Source organism: Aricia agestis, chromosome 4, assembly GCF_905147365.1.
Source record: "Aricia agestis chromosome 4, ilAriAges1.1, whole genome shotgun sequence".
Classification (NCBI taxonomy): Eukaryota; Metazoa; Arthropoda; class Insecta; order Lepidoptera; family Lycaenidae; genus Aricia; species Aricia agestis.
In genome coordinates this window covers 10,908,626-10,925,911 of record NC_056409.1, presented here as the reverse complement: position 1 = coordinate 10,925,911, position 17,286 = coordinate 10,908,626, and the positions used below count along the sequence as shown (strand labels likewise).

General features: G+C 40.0%; 1 protein-coding gene across 1 annotated transcript; it reads right to left on the bottom strand.

Moving 5' to 3' along the window:
* Nucleotides 1-6,961: 6,961 nt before the first annotated feature.
* LOC121726390 lies at nucleotides 6,962-12,486 on the bottom strand. The gene is made up of 2 exons (XM_042113736.1): nucleotides 12,418-12,486; nucleotides 6,962-7,474 (listed from the first exon to the last, which is right to left on the bottom strand). Exons 1-2 carry the CDS (start codon nucleotides 12,473-12,475, stop codon nucleotides 7,095-7,097), a joined length of 438 nt encoding a protein of 145 aa, XP_041969670.1. The 5' UTR covers nucleotides 12,476-12,486; the 3' UTR covers nucleotides 6,962-7,094.
* Between the last annotated feature and the right edge of the window lie 4,800 nt (nucleotides 12,487-17,286).

Genomic DNA, 17,286 nt, shown 5'->3' with positions numbered 1-17,286 from the left:
GCGTGAAGAGGTCACAGACAGACAGACTGACACACTTTCGCATTTATAATATTAGTATAGAAGTATAGATTGGGTATATCCATATTATAATAATGTAGGATAATAATAATTATTATTATACCTAGAGAAAGGCATTCTGTAAATTGGATAGTTTAAATCCCAGATTACAAATATTGGAATTGATAAAAATTATTGCAAAGCTTTTTTATTTAATTAATTACATATTATTTTATTTGCTAATTCATATTAAATTTCTGCATCTAGCGTAAAAACACTGATATTCAAATAAAAGCAATTCCATTCCTCTGGTACTAATAAAATCTCAGTATTCTCAGTACATTACCCTAAAATACTCTCAGAAGTACCCTGGAAACAGACATAAAAACGAGAAAAACGTAATTACGTTTAGATAGTTAGTCGTTTACTGAAGTTAAAAGTCGTTTTTTGTGGCGCACAGTCTAATCTAATGAAATAATACTGTTACGGTACATGGTATACGGACACGTGGTGCGCAAGTACATACTCGAACCTTCTAAAAAGGTCCAATGTTTGTTTACGTGTTTACCCTTTATTTGTTAGCGTGTTTGAATTTAGACCTTATGACTGAGTCCATAAGGTCTAAATTAAATTCAACTTACTGCACTTATCGCAAGGACGGCAGTTTTATTGTGGTACATGCCCGAGCCACCTAGAAATTTCCCACGGTTGTTTACTTGTTTACGTGAATCGGGAAATTTCTGGAATTCGTCTCGCCATATAAAAAGAGCCGCAGGCAGACCCGGCAAGTCAGTTTAATCTAAGCGATCTTCGAGGCGACATCAAGTGATCAATACTGAGTGAACCAGTGAAACCTGCGACTTGGCTACGACCTAGGACAGTGATAGTGCTTAGTGATTGGACCTAGTGATTTGTGTTTGGACTTAGTGCTAAGTGTTGTGACCTAGTGTTTAGTGCAGTGTTAATAAAGTCTTCAAGAGAGTCACCAGGTCTTTCTCTCCAAATCTTCGAACCCTAGCACGTAACAACTGGTGTCAGAAGTGCGATTTGGAGATGCCATTGACTCCGAGAGAGGACTTCAAGGGGAGTGTCAGGACAAGGGCGCAGCGAGCTGCTGCCATTGACTCCGAGAGGGGAGTTGCGGAGGCCACACCCACTGGGGACCAAGCTCCGCCCACTGAGGGACAGGTCCCACTCACTGGCCCCGCCCACCTGGCTCCGCCCACTGACCACGCCCACCAGGCTCCGCCCACTTTGGGCGAAGCCACGCCCACTTGCTCCGCCCACCGGGACACGCCCACTGGCCACGCCCCTCAGGCTCCGCCCACTTTGGGCGTGGCCACGCCCACTGGCTCCGCCCACCAGGCCCCGCCCACTCAGGCCACGCCCACTAGCGCCGCCCACTGGGCCCCGCCTGCTCAGGCCCCGTCGACTAGTTCCATCTATCCTGCTACGCCCGTAGTTTCTACAGCCCCTCAAATGGCTCTTCAATTGGAAAGCATAATTGAATTAATTCAGGCTTTGCAGGAGTCTCAAAAAGCTGAAAGTCAGGCGTTGAAAGATTCTCAAAAGGCAATGATGGAGGCACAAGACCGCAAGCTTGGCGCTTTGATGGAGTCACAAGAATGCAAGCTCGGCGCTTTGCAAGAATTTCAGAAGGCTGAAATCAGAGCGATTCGAGAATCACAAGAGCAGCAAAAAGACCTCCAAGAAAAAGCACTTGGAGCTATAAAGGATGTTAGTGACACGGTGACTAAGCTTCGTAAAGATGTCGACGTAATGAAAGAACGAGTTACTGGGTTAGAGACGGTTGTGGAAAATTTGAAAACCGGATTCACAGAACTACAGAAGAGAGTAGTGCACCTAGAAACTACGGGAGTTGCGGTGTCTAGTGGAGTCACTGGTGTGGCGCAAGGACCAAGAGTAAAGGTGCCACCGTACGACGGCACTACTTCTTGGAACGCTTATCGTCGGCAATTTCAGACTGTTGCTACCGCAAACGGATGGACGGAGGAGCAATGCTTGACCGCTCTCACTGTTGCACTCAGAGGGCAAGCTGTGTCGGTTCTGGAGGCACTGCCACATACGGGAAATGGTTTCCAAGACCTGATGGAGGCACTGGAATCCAGATACGGGGAGCGACACTTGGAGCACGTGTTCCGTGCCCAACTGCGTGACAGAGTCCAACGTTCAGGAGAAGGACTTCAACAATGGGCGTTGGAAATTGAAAAACTCGTCAGGAAGGCATATCCAGGAGCCGACACCAAGATGGTCGACACAAATATTGTTCAAGGATTTGTCGACGGAATCAAAGACTTGGAGGTCAGGGCTGCAGTAAGACTTGGTCACCATACCTCGTTAAAGGAAGCATTAGCGCATGCTTTGGAAGTCGAGGCTGTGCGCCATGACATACGGCAGACCCATAAGATCCACAAGGTCTCTGAAGAAGTCAAGGAAGTTAAGGCTTCTACGAGGAAAAGACTTGAAGCCATGTGCTATAAGTGTGGTGAGAGGGGCCATCTTCAGCTAAACTGTCCGCAGAAGAAGACCCAGATGGCAAGGATAAAAAGGATCGAGGAACAAATGGAGGAGTTGAAGAAGCAAGCGGTTTCGTCCCCTACCCGGAGTCATGGGGAACGAATAGAATCCAGAACTAAGGGGCGAGTACTGGATGACGCGGAGAAAGCCCCGGTAACTGTTACCTCCCAGGCACGGAGCGGAACAAAGAGAACAAGTAATTTGGGGCACATGGAGAATGAAGTTATGAGAAAGGCTCAAGAAAAAGATGACGACCTTCGGCACATCATCACATGGAAGAAACGGGGTGACATAAAACCAATCTGGAGTGAGGTTGCACCCACTGGCGCTGTCACTAAGGCGTACTGGGAGCAATGGGACAGTCTGATACTTCAGGACGGACTACTCTACCGGAAATGGCAGAAGGCTAACGGCAGAGAGTTCTATTTTCAGATAATTGTCCCAAGGGCAAGAGTACCAGATGTTCTCCGCGAGATACATGAGGGCGTATCAGGGAGTCATCTAGGCGTCAAGAGGATGCTAAGGAAAGTGCGAGAACGATTCTTCTGGTTGCATTGGAGAGATGATGTGCAGGATTGGTGCCACAGATGTATTACTTGCGCTGCTGTAAAGGGACCACAGACCAGGAGTAGTCGTAGGAACCGTCTGGCGCGTTACCATGGCAGTAACAATGATGCTCGGGACGAGCATCTCTAAGAGGGGAGTAGTGTTACGGTACATGGTATACGGACACGTGGTGCGCAAGTACATACTCGAACCTTCTAAAAAGGTCCAATGTTTGTTTACGTGTTTACCCTTTATTTGTTAGCGTGTTTGAATTTAGACCTTATGACTGAGTCCATAAGGTCTAAATTAAATTCAACTTACTGCACTTATCGCAAGGACGGCAGTTTTATTGTGGTACATGCCCGAGCCACCTAGAAATTTCCCACGGTTGTTTACTTGTTTACGTGAATCGGGAAATTTCTGGAATTCGTCTCGCCATATAAAAAGAGCCGCAGGCAGACCCGGCAAGTCAGTTTAATCTAAGCGATCTTCGAGGCGACATCAAGTGATCAATACTGAGTGAACCAGTGAAACCTGCGACTTGGCTACGACCTAGGACAGTGATAGTGCTTAGTGATTGGACCTAGTGATTTGTGTTTGGACTTAGTGCTAAGTGTTGTGACCTAGTGTTTAGTGCAGTGTTAATAAAGTCTTCAAGAGAGTCACCAGGTCTTTCTCTCCAAATCTTCGAACCCTAGCACGTAACAATACTAAATGAGTTTACAAAGTATGTCTTATTTTTTCTATTTTCTAGTTTTAAATTTATTACATTTTTTTAAATAAATTGAATATAACATCCGTCCGCCATCATCTATATCTATACACATAATATTATAAAACAAAGTCGCTTTTTTCCCTCATGTCCTATTGTGCCCTTTAATCTTTAAAACTACGCAACAGATTTTGATGATTCATTCAGTGTTAGATAGCCCATTTATCGAGGAAGGCTATAGGCTATATATTTTATCACGCTAAGTCTAATAGGAGCGAAGAAATAGAGGAAAATGTGGAAAAAACGGGAAAAATTATTTGAAAGGGCTATCTTGAACGCGCTAATCTCAGGAACTACTGGTCCGATTTGAAAAATTCTTTCAGTGTTAGAAAGCCCGTTTATTGAGGAAGGCTATAGGTTATATTTTATCACGCTAAGACTAAAAGGAGAATTATACAAAAATATGATGGCAGACGGATGTTGTTTGGTATAACAATTGACTTGATATAACTCCACCAAATAATATGCTTGTGTGATAAGTACTATGAACTATCAGAGAAGTTGATTCCTAGGCAGACCAAATTACATACAGAGTAGACAGAATTATAGTCTGTGTTACATAGGTCCACCCTGCGTAGTTTGGTAGCGTTATGTCAAATTCAGCCGACAGCATTGAATTGACATGATCCGACCAAATTGACGTTGTCTGTCAACTGCCTAGGAGTCAATTTTCTCAATGATACGTTAATAATTAATACACTAATAGGTAAGTTAATATACGGTGTACCTAGAAGTAAGAACCATTTGCATAATTTTAATATAATCATGAAGTATTATAATTATGCGCAAATACCTATATGTATTTTTAGGGTTCCGTACCCAAAGGGAAAAACGGGACCCTATTACTGACACTTCGATGTCTGTCCGTCTCTCCGTTTGTCTCCAGACTGTAATTTAAGAATGGTAATAGCTAGAGAGTTGAAATTTTCACACATTATGTATTTTTGTTGCTGCTATAACAACAAAATGTACTAAAAACAAAAATTTAATACTTAAATAGTCCCGCGAGGCTAAAACAAACATGATTTTTTTTTACATTTTTGCTCGGTATCAATGCCAAGATGACAACAAGTAACCATCTGAAATGTTCACAAAATAGGTAAGTACTAAATTTTATTTATACTTTAATAATAATTAATAAAATTTAAATAAAATTAATAATCCTGTACAAAAAAATCATTTTTTTTTTACTTTTGCTCTATAGTGGTACGGAACCCTTCTTGCGCGAGTCCCACTCACACTTGGCCGATTTTTGCATTTAACCATTAACACTAAATAAATCTCCATCGCAATATTGTATTTAAAATAGCAATATAATATACAGTCTTACGATTATACGCAATGTCTAGCGATTATACGAAAATTATGATTTTGTAATTTTACACTTGTCTTTAAACCGACACAATACTTCAAAACTTTATTTTTATTTTTAATATAATATTTATAGTATTTCTAGCAATTATAGTAGGTAATTGACACATAATTTGTGGGAAACCTATCCGTTATGAACTTCATATAGCACAAGATTCAAGAACGATACTCGTAGCGCCATCTATACGTAACTCCTAGAATTAGGACGGAAAAGCTTCCGAAGGTTTAGGTAACTGCGAATAGCGCTGTCGATTTAAGCTCCACCTTTATTCTATCTATAATATAAAAATGAGTCGCTGAATGTGTTGCTAAGCGCAAAACTCGAGAACGGTTCGACCGATTTCGCTAATTCTTTTTTTTAAATATTCCTTGAAGTACGAGGATGGTTCTTACGGAGAGAAAAATTCTAAAAAAAATTAAATTTCCTGAAAAAGTCTAAAAACAACACTTTTCTATACTCCCATACAAAAGATTTGTGATAATACTTAAAAGTCAAATATATAAAAATGGATTTTCAATTATGTTAGTAACACTAAAACTCGAAAACGGCTGAACGGGTTAGGCTAATTTTATTCTTAAAATATTCGTAGAAGTCCAGGGAAGGTTTTAAAGTGACACGAAGTTCACCGGGACAGCTAGTTAATTATACAACTAGCCAAGTCAGTTTCATTATAATGATTTCCACATTATAATTATTTCTATATCATGACGTCATTATCATTACTAAACTTCCAGAAAAAATTCTCGGTTTTAAATGAAGTTAAGGATCCTACACTTTTAATAGAAAAATAAGACCTAGCAATTTAAGACAAACCTGTAAAACAAAATTTGTTAAGCCGGACTGTAATAATTATTATGGAAGCAGAATGCTTTAGACCTTAATACCTTCATTTGTAGAAGGGCTGCCAGAAGACCTACAAAAGTTGTATCGGGACAAGTGTAAATATAGACGGCAACTTAAAAAACCGGCCAAGTGCGAGTCGGACTCGCGCACCGAGGGTTCCGACAGCTTAAAGGTATTATAGACCTGAGTATTTGGTATGAATTTCAATTTAATACCTCTACGCGTTTATGAGGAAATGGGTAGTAAGTTTAAAATTATTAAAAAAAAATATATTATGTGATGTAACTAAAAATTTATGGTTTTCGTAATTTTTCCTTTATCTATGCTATAAGACGTTGCTTCGTACCAAATTTCAAAATTCTGAGTTCACGGGAAGCACCCTGTAGGTTTTGATTCCCTTGCAAGTGTCGAAAATTTGCGGCATAAACGGCTGTATCTTTTGATTGCGTTGGCTTAGAAGTTTGATTTTTTCACAGCTTCAAGGGACAGTAGACCTGAGTAATTGATATAAATTTCAGCTTCATACCTCCACGCGTTCCTGAGAAAAAGGGTCTTGACAGACGGACGGACGGACAGACGGACAACAAAGTGATCCTATAAGGGTTCCGTTTTTTCCTTTTGAGGTACGGAACCCTAAAAACATCTATTGAGTAAATTTAACTAATGCGACCACAGCTTGTCCAGATAAACTTGTTTCGTATTGAAACTGGATTTAGTTAATTTGATCCTATTTTGAGGATACTGAATAAAATGCAATTTAGATAAACTTTTGTATATTCGTTTTGTAACAAAGGAACAGCATTACAGTGCAAAAAAGAATGGACGATACTAGAATATATCGACTACCGCCTACCAATTAACAAAAATAAAAATAATAAAACGCCTATAGAAATTACATAGCAACAACATGATTTGATGAAACAAAAAAACCTAAATTAACATTAAAAGATTTAGGCGCTGCAACATCCTGGCCCCCGTTGAAAGCTCCTTCTTTCAACCGTTGGTGTCTTCATCTTGCTCTTTCCTTCAACCGTTGGTGTCTTCATCTTGCAATGGACAAAGGCGAACTAGAGGCCTTCTTACAATACCCCGTGTAGTGGCGATATCTGCAACACGCGATATTCCGTCGACACCCGGGAATAAGCGTGTGACTCTGCCAAGCCTCCAACCTAAGGGAGGTACGAAATCTTCATGTATCAATACAAGATCACCAACTTTCAAGCTGACATGATTTTCCTTCCATTTTCGGCGCTGCTGCATTTCGGATATATACTCCTTTTGCCATCTTGTCCAAAAATGTTGGCGAAGTTTTTCTACTCTGGCATATCGCTGAAGATGACTTTCATTGCAGTCAGTCAGATTTGGGGTCGGCATGGATGTCAGCTGTCTTCCAATTAAGAAGTGCCCTGGGGAAAGGAAAAGAAGGTCATTGGGTGAGGAGGACAAGGGACATAGCGGACGACTGTTTAGAATCGCCTCCACTTGCACAAACAAAGTATACAATTCTTCAAAAGTTAAATGACTATTTCCAAGTATTCTAACTATGTGATGCTTGGCAGATTTAACGCCAGCTTCCCATATTCCACCAAAATGAGGAGCATAGCACGGTGAGAAAATGAATTTAATACCGTCCTGAGATGCAGAATCAGAAATAGAATCGGAGTTTTGTTTTAGAAATATACTTAACTCTTTAGCAGCAGCAACGAAATTGCGGCCATTATCACAAAATATCTCTGCTGGCCTTCCGCGTCGCGCTACGAATCTTCGTAACGTCATCATAAAGGCATTTTTGGACAAATCACTAACGATTTCTAAATGAATACATTTAAATCTCATGCACACAAAAATACACATATAACATTTAATCAATTTTGCGCCACGTCCTTTGCGATTAAGAATATAAAAAGGTCCAGCAAAATCCAGTCCTACGGAAATGAAAGGATAGTCAGGATTGAGTCGCTCTGGGGGCAGATTTCCCATTTTTGGTTGCAGCGTTTTACCTTGCGCACGTCGACACCGAACACATCGACGCACTACCTGACGAGCCAATCGACGGCCATTGATTGGCCACACCGACTGCCGTACTGACGCTAAAAGCAACTGTGGCCCAGCATGAAAATTCTGCAAATGCTGATATTCAAATATTAATTTGGTCAAGTAATGAGACGCGTCAAGCACTATAGGGTGCTTGTTTTCGAAAGTATATTGCGAGGACTCTATTCTGCCTCCCACTCTAATTAAGTTATTTTGATCAATAAATGGAGATAAACACAGCAACTTAGAATTATGTTTCAATGGACTATTCATTTTTAATAATTTAAATTCAGTAAAAAATAATTCCTTTTGAGCAATACAGCATAAGCCATTAAACGAGTCATTTAATTCATCTACAGATAAACTGCCTATTCTCCTTTGAGAAGGATTTTTTAAATTGTAAATAAAGCGCTTTACATAAGCGAATGTTCGTTGTATTTTAGTTAATTTAGAATACCGATCGAAATTAATTATTGGCTCGGATACAGCTAATGGAACAGATTTAATTTCGATTATATTTTCGTATGGTACTTGAGGCATAGTGGGCCATCCAAACTCTTCACATTTTAGAAAGTTTGGGCCAGACCACCATATTTCAAGATCGCGAATTTGGGCTGAATTGACAGATCTAGAGATTTTATCAGCTGGATTCATATCTGTAGGCACATATCGCCATGAAGCAGGATCCGTCAACTCTAATAATTCTCCTACACGATTTGCAACAAACGTTTTGAGTTTCATTATGTCTCCACGAAGCCAACTAAGCACAACGGTGGAGTCACACCAAAATACAGTTCGAGAGGGTTTGTACCTAATAGAATCAGTCACACTTTTAGCAAGCCTAGCACCAAGGAGAGCCGCGCAAAGCTCCAAACGAGGAATAGTAACGGGTTTTAAAGGGCATACCTTCGATTTAGCGCACAAGAGTTTTACTGTTACATCCCCGTTAGTATTAATACTACGCATAAATATACAGGCTCCATATGCACGTTGAGAGGCGTCACTAAAGACGTGCATTTCGATGGATTTCACATCATCAGAAGTAAAAACTTTTCTAGGCACTTGAAGGGTTGAAAGGGCAGTTAAATTATTAGAAAACTCTAACCAAGACTCCTTTATCTCTTTGGGTACAGGTTCGTCCCAATCAAGTTTCAATTGCCACAACTTTTGCAAAATTAATTTAGGTTGAATAGTGCATGGACTCAGTAAGCCCAGCGGATCAAAAATAGTAAATGAATTGGACATAATAAGTCTTTTAGTAATACATGCATTTTGAGATGGTAATTTAAAAGGAAAATGGAGATAATCATTTAAAGGATTCCATCCTAATCCTAATGTACTCGTAGATACACTTAAATACAATGACTCAGAGCAACCTGAAATTTTATTTAATAGTTTCGGTGCATTTGTTTTAAATTTTCTTAAATTAAAACAGCCAGATTTTAGAGTATCTTTAACGCGATTTAAAATAAGCTCTAATTGTTGTTCGTTATCACTTCCAGTAATTAGGTCATCCACGTAAAAATCATGCTGTATTATTGTTTTAATTAATTGATCATCACATTCCTCCCCCACCTGCCACAAGCACCTTGTGCTTAAGTAACTCGCACTTGCAGTGCCGTAAGTAAGAGTACAAAGCTGCAAGGTTCTCAAAGGCATTGACTCTTCCTCTCTCCACAATATGAGCTGCAAATTTTTATGCATATTATTAGAAATATTTACCTGTCGATAAAATTTATCAATATCTCCTGTTAGTAAATACCGATATTGGCGAGCCCTTATTAGAATGGAGAAAAGTGAATCCTGCACATGTGGTCCCTTATGTAATAAATCATTTAAAGAATAGCCTGAGGAGGTGGGTTCTGAGCCATTAAAAACGACACGTAGCTTCGTGGACTCACTACATTCTTTAAAAACAGCGTGATGACAAAGAAAATAAGAAGGATTAGGCTTATCGATTTTTATTTCAGTTAAGTGTCCTAAGTCTGCATATTCACGAATGAATTCTACATATTTTGTTTTTAGTGTCGGATTTTTTCTAAACCGCTTTTCGAGATTAAAAAATCTATTTCGAGCTAAGTTGTACGAATCTCCCAAACAGTCAGGGGAATCTTTTAGAGGCAATTCAACACAAAATCTACCTGATTCTAGCCGAGACGTGTGAGAGGCAAAGTGCTGTTCACAGAATTGATCATTTTGATTTAGAAATCTTTTTTGTGGTACATCTTCAAGAGACCAAAATTTAGTTAGCATTTCTTCAATACTATTGAAAGAATCTTTAAATATAGTAGCGTGATTACAGTGAACACGATTATGTTTAGTTTTGTCTTTTATATTTAATATAGGACCAGCAATTAGCCAGCCAAATTTTGATAGTCTGAGCTTTGGCTTGTTGGGGCCCAAAGAGCGTTGATCACACTCCAAAACATCCCAGAAAATATCGGCGCCTAACAAAATATCAATTGGCCCAGGTTGACCAAATTTTGGATCAGCAAGTCGTACCGTCTCCGGTATCTGTAATTCGCGTATGTCTATAGGAGATTTTGGCAATTCTCCAGTTAACTCGTCAAGAACGAAACACGACAAAGTAACACTATACGAAGTGTGAATAGACCTTAATTGAGCGACACAGTTTACCATTACTTTATTTATTAAATTATTACCTATGCCTATAACATTAATAGATTCAATAGGATTAGAATTTAGACCCAGCCTCGTCTGCAATGATTTAGTGATGAACGAAGACTGGCTACCACAGTCTAGAAGAGCACGAACGGTCTCAGATTTATTTGTATACGGATTTTTGACCTCAATTAGCGCAGTTGATAAAACAACTTGACTTATGCCTTGTTTAGAAAAATTTGTGACGGTTTGTGGTTCCTCCGTTTTATGCAACAGTGAGTTATGCCTCTGTTTACATTCCTTGCAAGGGCCCATTCGGCATTCACTTGAAGGGTGCCCCTGTCTGAGGCAATTCAAACATAATTTGTATTTAGTTACATAAGCCATTCGCTCTTTTACATTTTTTGATTTGAATATTGGGCAATCATATATTTTATGATCGGAGTCACAAATTATACACAGATACGTATTTGAACTATGATTAGTAGTACATGTTTGTGATAATTTCGCCTTTGGAGTAGAAACCGCAAAAGATTTTGTATGGTAGTTACCACGATGTTGTAAGTTGCTGGGCGAAGGTGCCGTCGAGTTATTTTTGTTTGATTTATTTTGAAGTGCATTATCATGCTGTTTACTATTTCGGTTCAATGACTCGAGGACATCTGCCCGTGCAGTTAAGAATTTATTAAAAATGTTTAATGTAGGTACGTCATCTAGACCATTTCTTAGTTCTTCCCACTTCATAAGAGTTTGAGCATCCAATTTTGAAGATAACATAAAAATAATAATAACATCCCATTGACAGGTAGGTTGTCCTAAATTCGATAATGCCCGTAAATTTTTTGTCACGTGATCGACTAAAAAACGTAAAGATTTCTCTGTCTCGCGAGCAATAGGCTGAATATTAAATAACGAGTTTAAGTGGTGATTTATTAGTAATCTTTTGTTATCGTAACGCTCACATAATAAGCCCCACGCAGTAACATAATTATCAGATGATACCTCCAAATTAGAAATTATCCTGGCTGCCTCGCCCTCCAGGTAAGATATTAAATAATGATATTTTTGAATTGCAGAGATACGCTCATTATTATGCACTAATGAAATAAAAGAATCACGAAAATCCAACCACCGAAAGTAGGCTCCATCAAACCTAGCAATTTGTATTTGTGGCAATTTCACTCCGAGCTCCTGTTGTTCATGAACGATATTTTGTGCTACAGATTCTCTCCTACTAATTTCCAGTTTTTGATTGTGCTTATCCAATAAATCTCGAGAAAGTGCAACCAGACTAATCATATCGGACTCAATAATATCTCTTTCATCGATTTCGGCATCTAAATTTTGAGAATTTAAGATTTCTATCTCAGTCTGTACCTCCTCAAACCTAGAAGACAGTATCTCAAATTTACTCAATTTAAGTGTTAATTTTACAATCTCCAGCGGTGAAAAAGTTTCATCATCTTTATCAACAAAAGATTCTAAGTACCCTTTGAATTTAGTAATTTGCCCTTTTATGGACGCTCGCCTTGCTATAAGCGACTTTAAATCTACAGACATTGTGATAAATATTTACTTATCACAACAAAAACCTTTAATGCAAAACAATATTCCTTAATTAATGATTCTGTATCACACGAACAAGAAGTTATAAGTTAATTAGTTAAATATGAAAAAAAATGTTTATGCTCACGCTCCTCATTTTGACGGAATTTACAGTACTTCCGGAAGCCGACGACTTGCAGGCGCATGCACAGCTGATCACGGTCTCAAGGTCGACCGGCGATAAGCCGTACACACGCTGAATGCACTGAATAGGTGCACTGCCAGCACACCTGAAACAGTTCGGCCAAACAACTGTTAATATATTCTATTATACATATAAAGGAGTTTGTTTTATAAGCTAAACCAATAATAGTAGATACCTAGCTCGTTAATTTTAGTTAAGCTATTTTATACACAATATGTTAGCCTTTATTATAAATGATTAGATACTAATTAATAACATCAAATAACAACAAAAACAAGAATTAATCTAAACTTTTACACAAGAATTACTTAATCTAAACTTTTGCACTTTTGTGACAATATTATAATATTCTTGGTTATTTACTACGTTTTTAAACTATTAAGGCTATTTATTTCAATAAACGATGAGTGTGAAAGTGGATATTTAGTTGGATAAATGTATAAATTAAGGATTTTTGTCTTTCTTAGTTTTATAAGGTTATAATTAGGGAAATAGGAAGGGCACTTAACTTGCGTAGAATCTTCTCAAAAATGCTGCTCACAACTCAGTCACCGTGGCTTGGTTGTCTTTCTTGAAAGAAGTCTCGTTATAATCCTGAGTAAGCCTGAATTTCTTCGTTTTGTACTTCCAAATTCCAACCCACGCCTCTTTTGAATTTTTGATTTTGCAGGTTCTTCTTATTTGTATCACGGTCGCCAATTTGTTTCGTATTGAAACTGGATTTAGTTAATTTGATCCTATTTTGAGGATACTGAATAAAATGCAATTTAGATAAACTTTTGTATATTCGTTTTGTAACAAAGGAACAGCATTACAGTGCAAAAAGAATGGACGATACTAGAATATATCGACTACCGCCTACCAATTAACAAAAATAAAAATAATAAAACGCCTATAGAAATTACATAGCAACAACATGATTTGATGAAACAAAAAAACCTAAATTAACATTAAAAGATTTAGGCGCTGCAACAAAACTCTTTGTAGTTTTTGCGGCAAGATTTCTTGTATTTTGTAATATTAAACGCTTTACATCCTGGAATATACGAAAACTGAAAAAGTCAGTTTTAATTGCACAAAAATTAGAGCAAAACAGTTTATAAAAGTATGTCTAATTTTATTGCAACAAATGAGCAAAATTATTTCTATTTTATTTTATTTATTTATTTCGTTCAATACTGTATACAATAAATACAATATTGAACGAAATAAATAAATAAAATAAAATAGAAATAATTTTGCCCATTTGTTGCAATAAAATTAGACATACTTTTATAAACTGTTTTGCTCTAATTTTTGTGCAATTAAAACTGACTTTTCCAGTTTTCGTATATTCCAGGATGTAAAGCGTTTAATTGCAGCATAAAATTACGGCAAGCGTTTAGTGTGGATTTTGACGGGCAATTTACATTTTCTCGTATAAATGTTAAGTGCCTTGAGTTCGAAGTGTAATCTCCACTAGCGTTTACTAGCTGCAACGATGCTGATGTTCGCAATTTATTTTCTATGGTGCTCGATCAACCGGTCCAGTTAGTGACAGTTCGTTTTTGAAACTGAAATTTCGAGTTCGTGTTAAGGAGTTTGATAACGGAAAGGAAACATTTAAGTAACACAAACTCTTTTGAAAACAAGTGTTAGCAAGTAGCTATGGTATAATCAACTATTATGTTTTTTTTTAAGTAATCAAAATGTTTTTAGTATGGTCCATAACTCTAAACTCTATACTTAGAAGTCACACTAAGATGAGTGACAAAATTAGGAAACAAAATTTTCAAATATTATTTATTTATTATTATGTTTGTGTCCTTGCTCATGAGCAATTAAATCCCAGACCTTTGGAAGGCATGCGTGGGGCCGAAGAAAACACGTAGAGGCCCGTTACATAGTTTTAATATAAATGTAATGTGACATTGGCCGGCGACTCTCCCTGTCCGCACTATGGGAGTACGACCAAGGAGAACTAGCGGCCAGTGTAGGACTATTGCAGAGAATGGATATTAGAATTAATGATATCGGGCTATCGGGGTGAGGTGCTAGTGGACTGGGTAACTACTAAATGGGACAGTGGAAGGACTATGGCGTCTGCCGATACAACGTGGAAACATGTATCATAATGTTGGCAGACGGTGACTCGCCAACTCTTTCGCCAACTTTCGCACGTACGGTGCACCGAGGCGGCAACATTTCACAGAGCGACTTGAGGCAAAAGAGGTGTCGCTGGACTTTAAACGCTAACCATTTGCACCCTCAGAGGATCCCAACACGTCGCCCACTCGCCACTTACGCTTCACATCCTCCCACCGAGCCGAAGCTCTTGCGACTCCACTCTGACCGGCAGGTTAAGGCAAGGCAGAGGTAGGGCCTGACTCTCCGTCAGTGTTCACTCCGGCCGGCCGGTGAAGGCAAGCCGGAGATGGAGAACAGAGGCTTCCCTGGGAGCACTCGTATACGTGGGGTCGCTACTCCCCAACAGCTCGCCACAAGCTGCCCTGCGGACTTATTATTATTATTATATTAGTTTTGTACCTGTACCTGCAAACGCTTAATCTACAGGACTACTCCTGACCTTCTTAAGATAAAATAACTAATATACTTACTTTTCGGCACTTGCGAATTTTCATCGTGGAGAACTTTTTTATCCGCGACGACGTTCGCCTACTTTCCTGCGGTCGTGGTCAAGAGACTGAAAGTGCCAAAACGTAATAACAATATTCGCGTAAACCTAATGGAGGCACTTCACATGGCTATTTGTATTTGCTATTGGCTATTTGTTGCATTTGGCAAAATTATTGACGTATATTACAAACATGCAAATAAAGGCGCATGGACGTCAAATACCAAACTTTTACTTGATTTTGTTTACTTGCCTATTTGACTCTTTTGATGTGCGCCAAAAACTGACAAAGGTACGGATACGTGTATTTGGTATTGGACACATTTGTCAAATAGGCATATAATGTGTCGAGCTAGCGAACGGTCGTGCTCCACGTTACACACGCTGCAAATATTAATTAATTAATATTTCGCGAATCGCGCGGCACATTGCCGCTGCACGTGACCATGGCGCTCGTGGCCAACGAGTTGCTGGCGTTTATCCAGCACGCCATCGACACCATGGATGAGGCCAGCATCATGCAGATCTGCAAGTCTTCCTTCACCAGCGAGGAGATTTGCCAAGGGAAGCAGCTGCTGTATGAGACGCTCGGCCAGAGCGCGAACATGCCGTCGCGACGAAGAGACCGAACCGAAAGGAGCGTGCAGGATATCATCTCCCTGCTGAAGCAGACGGATCCGGATGAGGTACCGGCTTTTCTGGCTAAACAGCTGCATAAGATGCCGCCCGTCACGCTGGACCACGTCGACGTCGTCAGCCTACTGAAGGACATCAGGTTCCTGAAGGAAGAGCTGGCTGGAGTTCGGGGTAGATTGCAGGCGTCGGAATCTATCATCAGTGACCTACGTAGTGAATTATCACAATTGAAAAGTAATAATTCATTATGTGGGTCACCTGACGCTGCATACGTAACCCGACGCCGAGGCGCACAGGCGATCACGTTTAGCCCATCAGCATATTTATCGGACGGGTCAACGAACACCGCCGCTGCCAGCCCCGCCCGCGTTCCCCTCCCGGTTGCGCCGACGCTGAGTCCACAGGCGACTCAGCAAAACTACGCGACTGTTGCTGGTCGCCCCGCACCTTCCCTGCGGGCGAACAAAAATGGGGAGAATGAGAGCCGTAAGGCTTCGGAGAGCCGTAAGTCCACGGAGAGCCGTAAGTCTACGGATAGCCGCAAGGCTACGAAGAGCCGCAAGGCCAAGTCTTCTCGACCTGGCAAGGACGAGAGAAAGGGGTGCGATGAGGAGGGCTTCATACTGGTGGAGAGGAGGAAGAAGAAGCCCGCCGCCCGCAACCATCGCGGCACCGCGCCCTAGGTCCCCGCGACGCCCCTGTACATATCTCGCCTGCACTGGTCCATGGAGGTCGAGGACATCGTCAACTACATCAGTAAGAAGACATCCCTCCACTTGAGGGTCGAACGTCTGCAGTCTCGCCACAAGGTCAACTTCAGTTCCTTTGTGGTGAGAGTACCGACGCATCTTCTGTCGACCTTTGAAGCGGAGGAATTCTGGCCGACTGATGTGGTCTACCGAAGGTTCCGGGGAAGACTCCGGAATGAAGCGCGCGTCACGTCGCCGATAACTCGTGATAAAGTGTAGTTATTAAGTGTATATAATTTATATATATGTTAGTCATTAAGGTATATATTGTATGGGCCTATGTAGCCTGCTATAAATAAATAAATAAATAAAAAAAATAAGGCCAATATTTGTCAAACATACCGTCTACACACGGTGATTGTTTGGCGAATACATCAAATACGCAAATACAAATAGCCATGAGAAGTGCCTCCATAATAACTATACCTACTTTACACCGTGCCAATATTTATTCCATTACCATTCGGCGGTCTTGAGACTGTCAGCTGTATAAGTAATGTCTCGAACAAACACGATTGCACTGAGGCAAATCCAATTTTTAGTGTTACACGAACTGACGCGTAACTAAATCGCATTTGCCGGTTGTTGGTTGAGAGACGTTATTCCATCTCGGTCACACGTTATACGCTCTTTAGCTAGTTGGTAACACAGTTAGCAAGTTTACAGTACGACATGATTCGCTGCAAACTCGCCCGCGTTGCTTCACTAAAGTCGAGCTCCGATTCGAATTTGACGCGTATTGTCTGGACAGAAGGATCAATTTTCTACGTTGCGCTGTCATTATCCACGTCTGCTTTGTTTTGTTTGTCGGTC